The 13895-nt window shown below is 41.9% G+C and overlaps 1 protein-coding gene across 9 annotated transcripts in view; it reads right to left on the bottom strand.

Moving 5' to 3' along the window:
- fat3a (FAT atypical cadherin 3a) overlaps positions 1-13895 on the bottom strand; it is a 222755-nt gene that overhangs the window by 66891 nt on the left and 141969 nt on the right. For 8 of the 9 annotated variants that reach the window (XM_047593723.1, XM_047593724.1, XM_047593716.1 and 5 more), the window contains 2 exons: positions 4838-4991; positions 1654-2375 (listed from right to left, as the gene is read on the bottom strand). In XM_047593723.1, the coding sequence (XP_047449679.1) occupies positions 1654-2375; positions 4838-4991 (876 nt within the window). Of the gene's footprint in view, positions 1-497; positions 637-1653; positions 2376-4837; positions 4992-13895 lie in introns of those variants that run through there. The other variant, XM_047593725.1, reaches the window with a different exon arrangement.

Below are 13895 nucleotides of genomic sequence, written 5' to 3'. Positions count from 1 at the left end.
CTCACTCTTTTTCTGGCTGCTCCCTCTTTCTGTCTCCGTGCAACTATCTGCCTCAACATTAGCAGTGCTGATATCCTGCAAACTGTGAGTTACTTGCTGTCGCTGGATTTCGGCCAACTGACTTGATACACTTCTTAAAAAGTAACTGTCACTGTGGGGTCCCTGTGTTCCCTCTACCAAGCACTTTTTCCTCCCTTGATGGATTCTGTGGCCCTTTACCTTTGTTACCTTTTGTCAGCCACACACACAAACCTGCTGCGTATAACCATGTCCATTTGAATTACTAGCTTTCACTAACAGGTTTCACCTCGTCATTGTCAAGCTCATTTCAGACCTAGGTTCAGGTAGGGGATGGAGATTAAGGATACAGGACTAAGACACGACCCACACACCCAAACACAAAACCAACTCCCAAACAGTCTTGCAATTTGCCCCCCACATGTATAACAAAACAAAAATACATATTCGGACTACTAAAACTACTCAACTAGCCTTACCTATAGCATGCTCCCCAGTTTCCTCCTTCCTCCTTAGCCACAGCCACTCACTTGCTCGCTCTGCTGTCTTTATGAACCTTGCTTTGTGCACTGGTGCCCAGTCATGTTGGAACAGGGAGGGGCCATGCTCAAACTGTTCCTACAAAGTTGGGAGCATGGAGTCTGTTGGTTTGCTGAAGCATTCAGAATTCCTTTCACTGAAACTAAGAGGCCAAGTCCAGCTCCTGGCTAACAAAATTTCTCAAGATGTTAAAAACAGGTTAATACACAGCCAAAGAAAACCACCAGCCATTCTATTACCACGCTGTTGCTGTGGATATCTTTGATGTTACGTGAACTATTGCCACATCCTCTTGTTAAGTGGAGTGAGCATCATTGAAAAAAATATTCTGTCCATTTATGCTCCTGATTCTGTTTACTTAGTAGGATCATTATCATGATTCATTTAATATTTTTCCAGTCCATGTACACATCCTGCCGAATATGTTCCGTACGCAAAGACAGTCTCGCTCAGTATTGAGACACAGTATGTTGCTATTAAACATGTTTCAGAAAAAACACTCAACCGTGTTTTTCATTTAACATACCAAGCAAAGACCAGCACAGACATCTCATCTGTGTCCTGCACATTCAGACCATCTGGCATGAAAATAGTAAATGACAATAACATGACAAAAACAACAATGGGGTTCCAACCACTAAATAAATAAATAAATAAAATGCTTTGGCGTTTTTTTATTTGTTTGTTTTTTCAGGAAAATGAGCCAATATTAGAGTTTGGAGTCTACATATCCATAATCAGACAAGTTGTGAACAAATAGAGAAGATTTTATACGACTTTCATGAATCCACCGTCAGGAGAACACTGTCCGTGCCACTCGGGCCTTGCACACTATGGTTGTTCAAAGACAACTTACTATTTATTACAAATTACTACTTTCTCCAGGAAAAATTAGTCCTGTGATAAATATTTAAGCAACATAGAAGCTTTTTCATCTTTACAAAGCCTAATGGAATAAATGTGGAAACAATAAACATTGATAACTGATATCTAATGAATCTGTTTGTTACCCATTTTTTTCCCCAACCTTTCTTTTATTTATTTTATTGAAACCTCTCAAATTACAAGGTGTATAAAACACACACGCACACTCACCGTCATGATGGTCCCATGGCCTTTTGCAAATGGAGTCACAGTCAGACTGACAAGGTGGCACTGGCAAGTTGGGGGCCACACTGCAGACCGCTACACCCCTCCTGGAGGTTTCTGACAAGATTTTTGGTGACTCTGGATGAAAGGTGCTCATCTCTGTATGCTCCACATTAAATGAATCAGTCATTTTCTCCAGTGTGGACCATGAGTCACCTTGAAAACATGGGGTGTATGTCATAGGCCTCACAGGGACTTGTGGCGGTCCCATCATTCTGCCCTTTCCTACTATATTGGGCTCCATTACTTGCTCTGAGTACAGGTTGACAGGGTCTCCTGGTGTGCAATGTAAAACTGAGCCAAGTGTCTTAAACTGAATACCATTGGCTTTGTTGAGGAGTGCAGCTGTAGCTGGATCCTGGACCAGAGAAAGGTTGTTCCGTGAGTAGTTCTTCTTGAAAACTTTCTTGCGGAAAGCGATGAAAAGAATAATGAGGGTGATGATGACAAAAAGCACCACAGATATGCCAATAAGCTCCTCTTTACCAACCACAGCATGACCAGCCTGCATGTCCGGGACAATGACGGGGCGTAGGCTGCAGCGTTGGCCAACAAAGCCCACATTGCAGTTACAGTAGAAGGAACCGTGAGTGTTGACGCAAGTACCGCCATTCTCACACTCACCCTCTGGATTATTGTGGTTACATTCATTCACATCTTCCTCACAACTATAGGATGAAAGGATGGAAGAAAGAGTGGAAGAGATTAGTTTAACATTATATTTTATAAAAAAACTTATCAACTTACTCAACTTAACAGGTGATTAAAATATTATTTAATAGTCATGTTGGAGGTGCCTGGGTATATAAAGAAGGATCATTAGGTGAAGGTATTGTCTTTTTATAGTGCTTTTCTACCTTATGGTACTCAAATCACTTCACACTCACAGTGACACATGTACCCCAACCATTCGTGATGCAAGTGCTCACACATTCGAACACCAGTGCAGTAACTATGGGTTCCCACTTCAGCATGTGATCTGTGTAATAGGGACCCCCTGGTCCATGGACAAACCACCCTACCTACTCAGCCACAGCCACCAAAACTAAGAAATGACGTTTAAGAAAATATGGATTTTGTTGACATATCATATTCAGTCAAACTGAACATTATACTGCAGGTACAGCCTGTTAAAAGAGTTATGTAGGCTGGTTTAGTGCTAGTAATGGGTTAATGGATTATGTTTTAATGTTAGATGGAGTGGTAGATGGATGACCAGAAACATCAGAATCAGCATTATATATAATATGTTTTGCAGTATAAGAAGTTTCTCTGACCGATAATTGGGACGGCTGTGGCTCAGTAACTAGAGTGTGTTGTTCATGAACTAGAAGTTAAGGGGTCTGTGAACATATAAATACAAGCCATTTGCCATTTAAAATAGTCTTGTATTTATGTAATGCTTTTCTACTTATTTGTACTCAAAGCACTTTATAGTCCCGATGTCACATTTAGGTAGCTTCAAAATGCAAAAAGATGAAACTGGACAAGAGACAATTAATGAAGAGTAGGCAATCCATTGAAAACTGTATTGAAACAGATTGTTCTTCAACTGATCAAAAATTTATGGCCATGGCTGTGCAATCTGTGTAAAAATGTGGCTTATATGTCATTTTCTTTTGGCCATTCACACTGGTATGTCCTCCTGAAGCAAGAAAGGCTTTCTGTCTTTGAACATGGCAGGATTGATGACCTGCACAAGCAATGCCTCTCACAATTTGTCATCACTGCAGAGTTTGCGTGAAGTAAGACAGTTCCTGAGGGTTATGGAACAAAAAAGCTCAGAATGACTTTAGCCCAATGACCATAACATAGTATCTGTAAATAAGACGCATCTTGGCTGGTAGCTTATTCCAGAGCCTGGGGGCAGCAACAGAAAAGGCTCGGTCACCCCAGTGTTTGTATTTTGAACTGCAAAAGTTTATTTGTTGACTTCAGAGCTCTACCAGGATTATGGAGAGTTAAAAGCTCAGATAAATACGATGGCGAGGCCGTTAATAGCTTTCAAAACAAACATTAAAAGTTTAAAATCAATTCTATAAAGGACAGGAAGCCAATGAAGGGAGTTAAAAACAGGAATGATGTGCACACGTCTGTTAGTGTTGGTTAAAAGATGGGCAGCAGCGTTTTGCACAAGTTGAACACGACTGAGAGAAGACTGGGAGACGCCGACATAAAGTGCACTGCAGTAGTCTAACCTTGAAAATATTAGAACCTGCATGGATGGCCTTCTCAAGGTCATGACGATTTCAAAACATTTTGACTTCGGCCAGGAGACAAAGCTGGAAAAAAATAGTCCTGACAACACTGTTAATTTGTTAGTCAAACCTCAGATGACTGTCAAAGGTCACTCTGAGATTTCTGATGATCTAACTGAGCTTTGAAGACAAGGTGCCGAAGCCAGCTGTCAAAGTATATACAAACACAATACATTCAGCTTTATTATCATTAAAATGAAGAAAATTTTGGGCCAACCACTGCTTAATATCGGCGATACAATCAATAGATTTGTAAATCGTCTGCATAACAGTGAACAAAAAGATTGTGCCTGGCTATAATTGACCCAAGTAGTAACATGTACAATGAGAAGAGGATAGGGCCAAGAATAGATCCTTGTGGGACTCCACAGGAGAGAGGAGCACTGGAAGAGGACAGGTCACCAACCATAACGGAGAAGGTTCTACTGGACAAATAAGACGTAGACCTCTTCAATTGTCAATGGGAGTTAAGTTTGAATTAAATGGAGTTTTTACTAATCTGCCTACTATTGTTTTTGTCTCTCGCTCCAGTTTCTTATTTGTGGATTTTCAGTGGTCCTCAGTGTTAAAAAGTTAACTCCACCATAATGTCCCCAATCATAACAATGGTGGAAAAGCAGCTGATGAAAAAATATTCAAATTGAACTTTTGTGAAAAGAAATTAGATGTCTCAGTTTACTCACATTAAATGGGTTCAAATACCTACCATGTGACAAACGGCAGAGCTGTGTGCAGAACCCATAGCTGTATACTAGCTCACCATTGTATATACTATATATTAACATTTATAGCGTACTGTCTGGGGTAGAATAAAAAATATTTTCATAGAATGTGGCTGAATCAATTCCTGCACAGATTTAAGTGGAACTCACATTAGACCCCTGAAGCCTCTCCTGCAACTGCAGAGGAATGCATTTCCAATGGGTTTACAGACAGCACCGTTGTGACATGGATTGGGAACACAAACCGTTATCTTGATCTCACAGCGCTCTCCAGTGTACTGGGGGATACAACTGCATGAGAATCCTGGTAAAGAGAAAGAAGAGAGGGTTACAAGGACACAGGCTTCATTAAGAATCATGCAGTGAAGACCTCCAGTCCACAGTGAACCTGTTCTCCCCTGCAACTCTACCAAGTTTTAAAACTCATAATGCAACTACAAATGCTGCATCTTGGAGTAACAGTAGTGTTACAAAAAAATCAAAAAATGTAAAATTATAAATCAGAAAATATAAAGACAACTTCATATAGAATAAATACATGAGGAAGTATAAAGAACACTAAAAATTAACTTCCTGTCGTGTTCGGGTCAAATCTGACCGATTTACAACTTAAATCACTCACAACATTGTGTTTTACATCTGATTGCCTCAAGGCCTTATGATATCCTCCACACTATGCACTTGAACATATAAAAGTGATGATCACTTCTGTCATTGAATTTTGAGTGTTTTAATCAACGTTGTTACACCTGTGGTGTTCCCGGTCAAAAGTGACCGCCATAGGAAATGAATGGGTATCCAGACTATATTCATCCGTCAGACAGAAAACATCCCCATACACACCACCCCAACTCACTCACTCACTCACTCACTCACTCACTCACTCACTCACTCACTCACTCACTCACACACTCACTCACTCACTCACTCACTCACTCACTCACTCACTCACTCACACATTTCAGACTGAACAATGTCTTTTGGGGGTATACATCTCTTTCCCGTGCTTATATGCCGATCCTCCCACGTGAAACAACTTCCTGATGAGACACTGTATCATATCTTCACAGACTAGACAGATGTCTGTTATGTGAACCTATCTCTTTCCAACGCTTTTGTGCCTATCCCCCAAGTGAACCACACCTTCCACACTAATTAATGTATCATCTTCACACACACCCCAAATATATAGCTTGATGTTTGCTTTGCACTCCTGTTACTCTGTGCACAATGAGTAGGCGACTGACCAAGTTTTCTGTCGAAGAGGTTCTGGTCTAGGTTTTTGGACATGATGAAAAGGCCACTGAAATTGAACCAGAGATAGAGGAGGATGTCTCGGAAGTGGAAGACAACGCAGATTGTGATCCAGACTTTGAGGAGACTAACCAGTCAACAAATGGAGAGGGAGAGGCACCTGAAGAACAGGCACCTGAGGAGACATTTCAGCCCCAGACTGGACACTTGCTCTGGTCTTCAACCCCCCAGGACAGAGGAAATAGAGCAAGAATGGAAAACATCATAAAGATGACACCAGGGCCAACACAGTATGCAACATCTTGTGTGGATGACGTCAAGTCCAGCTTCCAACTCTTTTTACCAGAGTCCATTGAGGGAATTATACTGGAGATGACAAACCTGGAGGGGAAGCGTGTGTTTGGGGACACCTGGAGAGAAATCGACCTGGTAGACCTTCAAGCCTACGTAGGTCTGTTGATTTTAGCAGGAGTATATCGTTCAAACAATGAGGCTACAAAAAGTCTGGCAGGCCTATATTCCAGGCAACTATCTCCTTACAACAGTTTCATGTCCTTTCAAGAATTATTCAATTGCTGCAGATGTGATGCCTATGTTTACAAGGCCCACTCTGACCTGAGTGTCACATGCCACTCATGTGCATGAATACACACACACACACACACACACACACACACACAACTTCATGTTGAGTTTGTGCCTTTTTGTATTTTCACTGCAGTTATTTTATGTCTAATTCTATAAAATCATGTTCAAAACTACCTTGAGACATTGTTCATAGCTAAACAATGTTGAATAAAAATTTGGTGGTTTTGTGCTAACTTAAAAGCAGTTACAGAAGACCGGTCATTTTTGACCGGGAACAATAAAGTAAGGGGCGGGAGGTGAACACGACCAACAGTAAACAGTACCATATTGTACTACAAATGAATCCTGTTTTTTGAGTATTGTAGAGCCAACAAAGTGAAAACATGAGATGCAGATCTGTGCATGTTCAGGAAGAACGAATATTGGATTTAATGGTTTAAAGTTGTTGATTATTTATTGAGTGCTCCGGAACTGCCTTTCAAGCAACGAAAGAAACAGAGGCCATCTCAAGCACAAGTACACATTGGACCAAACAACTCACATGTAGCGAAGCTGCTGGAACTCCATTGTTTTTGTTAGTGTTATTGGGGGTCCAAACAGTGAAGCTGCTGGAGCCCCACTGTTTTTGTTAGTGTTATTATTATTATTATTGTTATTATTATTATTATTATTATTATTATTATTATTATTACTACGCTTTCTTCTGCCATTGGAGTCTATGGCTACCCGTAAAAAGATTCACGGGTCGCATATCTTGTCCGATTCTCACGAAAATCGGCACAGACTATCTTTAGACCGAGCCGCACAAAAGTTACTTAGTAGCATTTTCAATGTCCAATCCGTTTGCCCGCTACAGCCAATCAAAATTGCCGATGGAGCCGCCAACCAGGAAGTCAGCTTGTATTTCCACCAATCTTTCACCGATTCGCTTGAAACCTCTCGTCTAGCCTTATGGCCGATTGGACCATGTGCTTAGACCCCCTCATTGCTGCATGCAGCTATATTTGTCATTATTTCGCTTTCTTCTGCCATTGGAGTCTATGGCAGCCCATAGAACCGTATGGTAAAAAGTTGTGAAATTTTGCACATTGATTAAGGACAGTAGGATCTTTAATTTGACTGAGTCACATGTTGCCAGTAAGTATGCTCTAGCGCCACCAATGGGTCAAAGTTGTACGTACATTTGGATTTCAAGGGTCGCAAATTTTGTCCGATTCTCAAGAAAATCGGCACAGACTATCTTTAGACCAAGCCGCACAAAAGTTACTTATTGCCGTTCTCTGTGTCACATTTGTACGCCCGCCACAGCCAATCAAATATGGCGGCGAAGGCGCCGTTTTCGATGTGCGGTGTGACATATTGACATCACATTAGGTATTATGGGTCCCGAGCCGGTCCCAAGTGGACACCATGAATTTGGTGTCGTTTGGCCTCTAGGGGATGCTGTAATTATAAAAACATGGTTTTTGCTCATATCTCATGATGGGTTTGTATTTGAAATGACTTTGTGACATCCACACGTACTGTGGGGTGCCCCATTGATAGTTAATACCAACTTTTCGTGTTAGCCAATCGTTGTCGGTGGTGACGCCACCGAACAAGAAGTTTACTCTTATCTCGGCGACGCTTTGACTTCCGAAGACCAAACTTGGTCGGACTCTTCGGGACTCCCTCTCCCACCTCCAAACTTCACAGTGGATATGGTGTTTTTGGGGTGATGTGCAGTGCATTTTGTCCTCATGGTGTGTGTTTTGGCATCCAAAGAGATAACACCATATCCGCTGTGAAGTTTGGAGGTGGGAACATGGTGTGGGATGTTTTTTGTATATGGTACTTGCAAACTTGGAGTTCAGGGTTCTGTGCTAGGACCAATATTATTCACATTATACATGCTTCCCTTAGGCAATATTATTAGAAAGCACGGCATAAACTTCCATTGCTACGCAGATGATACCCAGCTATATTTATCCATGAAACCAGATGAAACTAATCCGCTAGTTAAACTCCAAGCATGCCTTAAAGACATAAAGGATTGGATGACGTGTAATTTTCTACTTTTAAACTCAGACAAAACTGAAGTTATCGTATTTGGCTCTAAACATTTCAGAGATTCATTATCTAATCACCTGCTTTTGTTGGATGGCATTACCTTGGCCTCCAGTACTACTGTGAAAAACCTTGGTGTTATATTTGACCAGGATATGTCCTTTAATTCTCACATAAAGCAGGTGACCAGGACTGCTTTCTTTCACCTTGGTAATATCATCAAAATTAGGAGCATCCTTTCTCAGAGTGATGCGGAAAAACTAGTTCATGCATTTGTGTCTTCCAGGCTGGATTATTGTAACTCGTTACTGTCTGGCTGTCCAAGTAGCTCTTTAAAAAGCCTCCAATTGATTCAAAACGCTGCAGCAAGAGCAGTGACAGGAATTAGCAAGAGAGATCATATTATTCCAGTATTAGCTTCTCTTCATTGTCTCCCTTTAAAATCTAGAATTGAATTTAAAATCCTCCTCCTTACATACAAGGCCCTGAAAGGCCTAGCTCCATCATATATGAAAGACCTCATAGTACCATACTGTCCCAACAGATCACTACAATCTCTAAGTGCAGGTCTGCTTGTGGTTCCTAGAGTTTCTAAAAGTAGAATGGGAGGTAGAGCCTTCAGCTATCAGGCTCCTCTCCTATGGAACTAGCTCCCAGTTTGGGTTCGGGAGGCAGACACAGTCTCTACGTTTAAGGTCAGGCTTAAGACTTTCCTTTTTGAAAAAACTTATAGCTAGGGCTGGACTTAACCATCCCTTAGTTATGCTGCTATAGGCCTAGGCTGCAGGGGGACGATGCACTGAGGACATGTCCTCTCCTCTTTCTTCTCTGGCTCCTGTCCTCTAATATCTTATCGTTTTATTTTCTATCTCTTATAATTTACTAACCACTGTGTCTTACTCTCTCCCCTCCGCTCCCCTCCCCCTCCATCATCTTGTGAGGGTCTCTGGTCTGGAGCGCTGAATATCTGACCTGTGGAGTTCTAAGCTACATCTGCTGCCGTGGCCTCATCAACCAGCCCATTCTTCATGTTCTGGAGTGCTGTGTATCAGACCTGTGGAGCTCCATAAACTACATCTGTCCCAGTCATCATGGCCTCCTCCAGTTGTCCATTCCTACCTACATGAACAATTCACCAACCTGCCCATAATTCCTGTTATACTCACAAACTGTCACAGATCATCAGCTATGTGTTATATTACTAGACCCTACATGTTTCCTTCCGCTTGATGTATGTATCTACGACAGAAGTTTGTTTATCTTGTTTCTACTGCTCTTCTTTTCTCTTTATCTTCTCTGTTTCTAACCGGCTGGCCTTCGGCAGATGGGTCCCTCCATATGAGCTGGGTTCTGCTCAAGGTTTCTTCCTGTTAAAAGGGAGTTTTTCCTTGCCACCGTCGCCCTCAGGCTTGCTCTGGAGGTTGCAGGCTGAGTTTTGTGAAGTGTCTTGAGACGATTTGTATTGTTATTGGCGCTATGTAAATAAATCTGAATTGAATTGAATTGAATAGATACATATATCGCATATATAGCTGAAGGAAACACGTAGATTCTAATGATACAACATATGCTGATGATTGATCTTGTGACTGGCACTGGTGTGTGAATGTGTGTGTGCTTGTATGAGAAAATGTGTGGATGCGTCTCTGACTGTGAAAGCACTTTGAGTACCTTTGAGTAGATACAAAAGCGCTATATCAAAAAAGCAAGACCAAGACCATTTATTTATCCCCTGGGGGAAATTCCAGTCTCCAGTAACTTGTACACAAACATACACAGACATCAACATAACACACCAACAAAATCAACAGTGTAAGAGGAGGAGGAAGACTGGAAATATGTATAAGACTATATTAAAACTATGTACAGCTGACCAATTTATCACTTTACAGTACGCATTTAAGCATTTAGACAGAGGCGTTGTACAGTCTGATGGCTGTGGGGACAAAGGACCTCCTGAATCTCTCATGTCTTGCAGCATAGTGAGATAAGCCTCCCTCTGTTGCTGCTTCTCTGCCCCTCCAGGATGTCATGAAGGGGGTGCCTGATGTTGTCCAGGATGGACTCCACTGTGCCACAATAGTTGTATCATCAGAGTATTTCTGAATGTGGCAGGACTCAGACCTGTACTTGAAGTCCAGTGTGTACAGGGTAAACAGGAAAGGTGCCAGAACCGTCCCCTGGGGAGCCCCCATGTTGCTCACTGCTACTGATGATGTACAGTTCCTCGGCCAGACAAACTGCTGCCTTCCTGTGAGGTAGTCCGTGATTCAAGAAGTGAAGGATCCACCCCCATGTCCTCCAGCTTTCTCTGGAGGAAGAGGGGCCGGATGGTGTTAAATGCAATTGAAAAATCCAGGAACATTATCCTCATGTATCCACCTGATACATCCAAGTGTGCGTGAACCCAGTGAAGCATGTAGAGGGCTGAATCATCCACGCCTGTTCCTGCACACTGCATGAACTGCACAGGGTCTAGCTCATGTTCTACCTGTGGTCTTAGAAAGCAGAGAAACATCATCTCCAATGTCTTCATAATGTGCAACATGAACGCCACCGGTCTTTAGTCATTGATAATTCAATTCAATTCAAATTTATTTTATTTATAAAGCAAATTTCATGCACATGGCAGACTCAATGTGTCTTACGAGAGGTATACATACTTACAATACAAACAGTTACAATAAAATCAATTCTGAATCAATTGAAAAATACAAGTGCAAGTAAATAATCATGTGTATGCATTTTCACCACATACACACTTAAACTCGTACATGCGCACCAATTCCCTAAGATTATGTTTGCGGATGACATGAGAGAGTAGAAGCATGTAGAGATTGAACAGCAGTGGTCCAAGAATTGACCCCTGAGGTACCCCACATGTAATGGTCATTTTGTTTGAGTTGAATTCACCAATAGAAACATAAAACTGCCTATCATAAAGGTAGGTTCTGAACCAATTTAGAACTAACCCACCTTTCAAGCCCTTCCAGTAAAATGTTGTGGTCAATGGTGTCAAACACAGAGCTAAGATCAAGTAGAACAAGAATCGAAATTTTTTTGGAGTCTGTCTTTATACGTAGATCATTTAAAAGTTTAATACATGCCGTTTCTGTGCTATGGTGGGGATGAAAACCAGACTGATAAGTATCTAAAGGGCTATTTAATGCGAGATAATTCTTGAGCTGAATGTAAACTGTTTTTTCAAGTATTTTGCTAAGGAATGGTAAGTTGGAGATGGGCCTGTAATTTGCAATGACACTTTGATCCGGATTGTTCTTCTTCAGAAGTGGTTTGATGACAGCTGTTTTTAGTGATGTGGGAAATATACCTGACTGAAGAGACCAGTTAATGATATGTAGAACCTCTGGTGCTAAGAAGTTAAAAGACAGTCTTGAAAAATGCAGTTGGGAGAGGATCCAGGCAGCAGGTTGTGGACCTGAACTGACCAACAATATTGTCAAGTTCTGTCAGATCTAAACAGTTAAAGTGAGACATGACGCAGGTGGAGTTCCTGGAAAGGAATGGCGAGTACTGTGCTAGATTTTAGGGCACTAATGTTTTGTCTAATAGTAATGATTTTGTTATTAAAGAAAGAAGCAAATTGATCAAATTTTTCTGAGGACAAGATTTCAGAGGGAATGGTGGATGGTGGGTTAACAAGTCTGTTAACATTGGCCAGTCACCCAATCTTCCACAGCATCGGAATCAGCACCAGTGTTGGGGGTGCTGCATTGTGAGGGATGAGAAGGAGGTGGAGGAGGGGGAGGTAATGGTCGAGGCACTGGCTGCTGTGTCAAACCTGTCATAAAACTGGTTGAACTCGTTGGCTGTGTCCACATCACCTGCTGTGATATGGCTGCTCTTCTTGGAGTAACCAGTGATGGTCCTCATTCCTCTCCACACATCCCCGGTATTGTTGTTCTCCAGCTTCCTCTCCACTTTCCTTTTTTAGTCCATCTTCACCTGTCTCAGGCTCTCTTCCAGCTCGTGCTGGACTCTCCTGAGCTTCTCTCTGTCTCTGTCCCTGAAGAGCATCTTCTTCTGGTTAAGGAGCGCCTTCATGCTGCTGGTGATCCAGACGTTGTTAGAAAAACAATGCACCGTCCTCACTGGCATCACAGTTTCTCTGCAAGAGTTTATATAGTCTGTGATCCTTTTGTAATGTTGGATACAGTGTTTTTAAATATGTCCTGTCTGTATGCTCAGATTTTGTCAGCTTCAACATGGGATGGTGAGATTTTAAAGTGAATTTTTTACTGGTGAGCCATAGCGTCAATGTCCATGTTCCCCTGTGACTGTACCATAATATTCCAGTCAGTGCGCTCAAAGCAGTCTTTCAGAGACCCGATCTATCTACTGAGTCACAGCCGGCCTTAAGTCCCCTGAGACAATGCATGCATCAGGGTGCTGAGTCTGTAACCTCGTGGAGTCTCGTGAATGACATCACATGCAACTTCGGGCACAGTGTGCGGTTGCATGTAAACAACAATGGCGACGATGTGTGAAAACTCCCTTAGTACATAAAACGGTCTCAATCCAACTGCAAGTGGTTCAATATCCCGACAGCATAGCTTCTCCTTCACTGTAGTATGTCCCAGGTTGCACCATCTGTTATTTGCAAACAGAACCAGTCCCCCATCTTGTTCTTTTCACTCACTGCCACATGTTAAACACATAAGGCAGCACTCATGGTACAGCATCTGTGTCTTCACTAGGGCCTCTAGCTCATCACATTTGAGTTTATGTTTCCCATGAAGGTCGAAGAGTGCAAGGAGGTCCAAAGTAGGGATGTGCATTTCAGGCACAAGTAGTATTCGATAATCGTGGGGTACCAGTCTTTTTATTTTGACAGTGGCGCAATTCACAGCACAACATTAACATTGAAAAGAGAAAACACAATTGTTTGACAATAAATGGTTTCACCCAAACACTAAGCATGAGTGGAAAAAATGTTTTTGTGTTATCATTCATATTCTCTGGAAAATGCTCAAAAAATCATAGATTCTGCCAGGGTATGTAAACTTTTGAGCACAACTGTAATTTAAAACCACGTGCCAAATGTCACACAAGCACATATTTTGACATACTCCTCATACTGCACTTTATGGCGCTGTTGTAAGTGGTGGAAGAGATTGGTCATGCCACTTTAAAAGCAAACCATCTCCAAAATATAGCTGCATGCAGTAATGAGGAGGTTCGCCATAAGGCTAGACGAGAAGTTTCGAGCGAATCGGCCAAGGATTGGCGGAAATACGAACTGACTTCCTGGTTGGCGACTCTGCCGGCAATTTTGATTGGCTGTAGCGGGCAAACGGAT

This window comes from Mugil cephalus, chromosome 9 (genome assembly GCF_022458985.1).
Source record: "Mugil cephalus isolate CIBA_MC_2020 chromosome 9, CIBA_Mcephalus_1.1, whole genome shotgun sequence".
NCBI lineage: Eukaryota > Metazoa > Chordata > Actinopteri > Mugiliformes > Mugilidae > Mugil > Mugil cephalus.
This window is presented reverse-complemented; position numbering and strand designations above follow the sequence as displayed.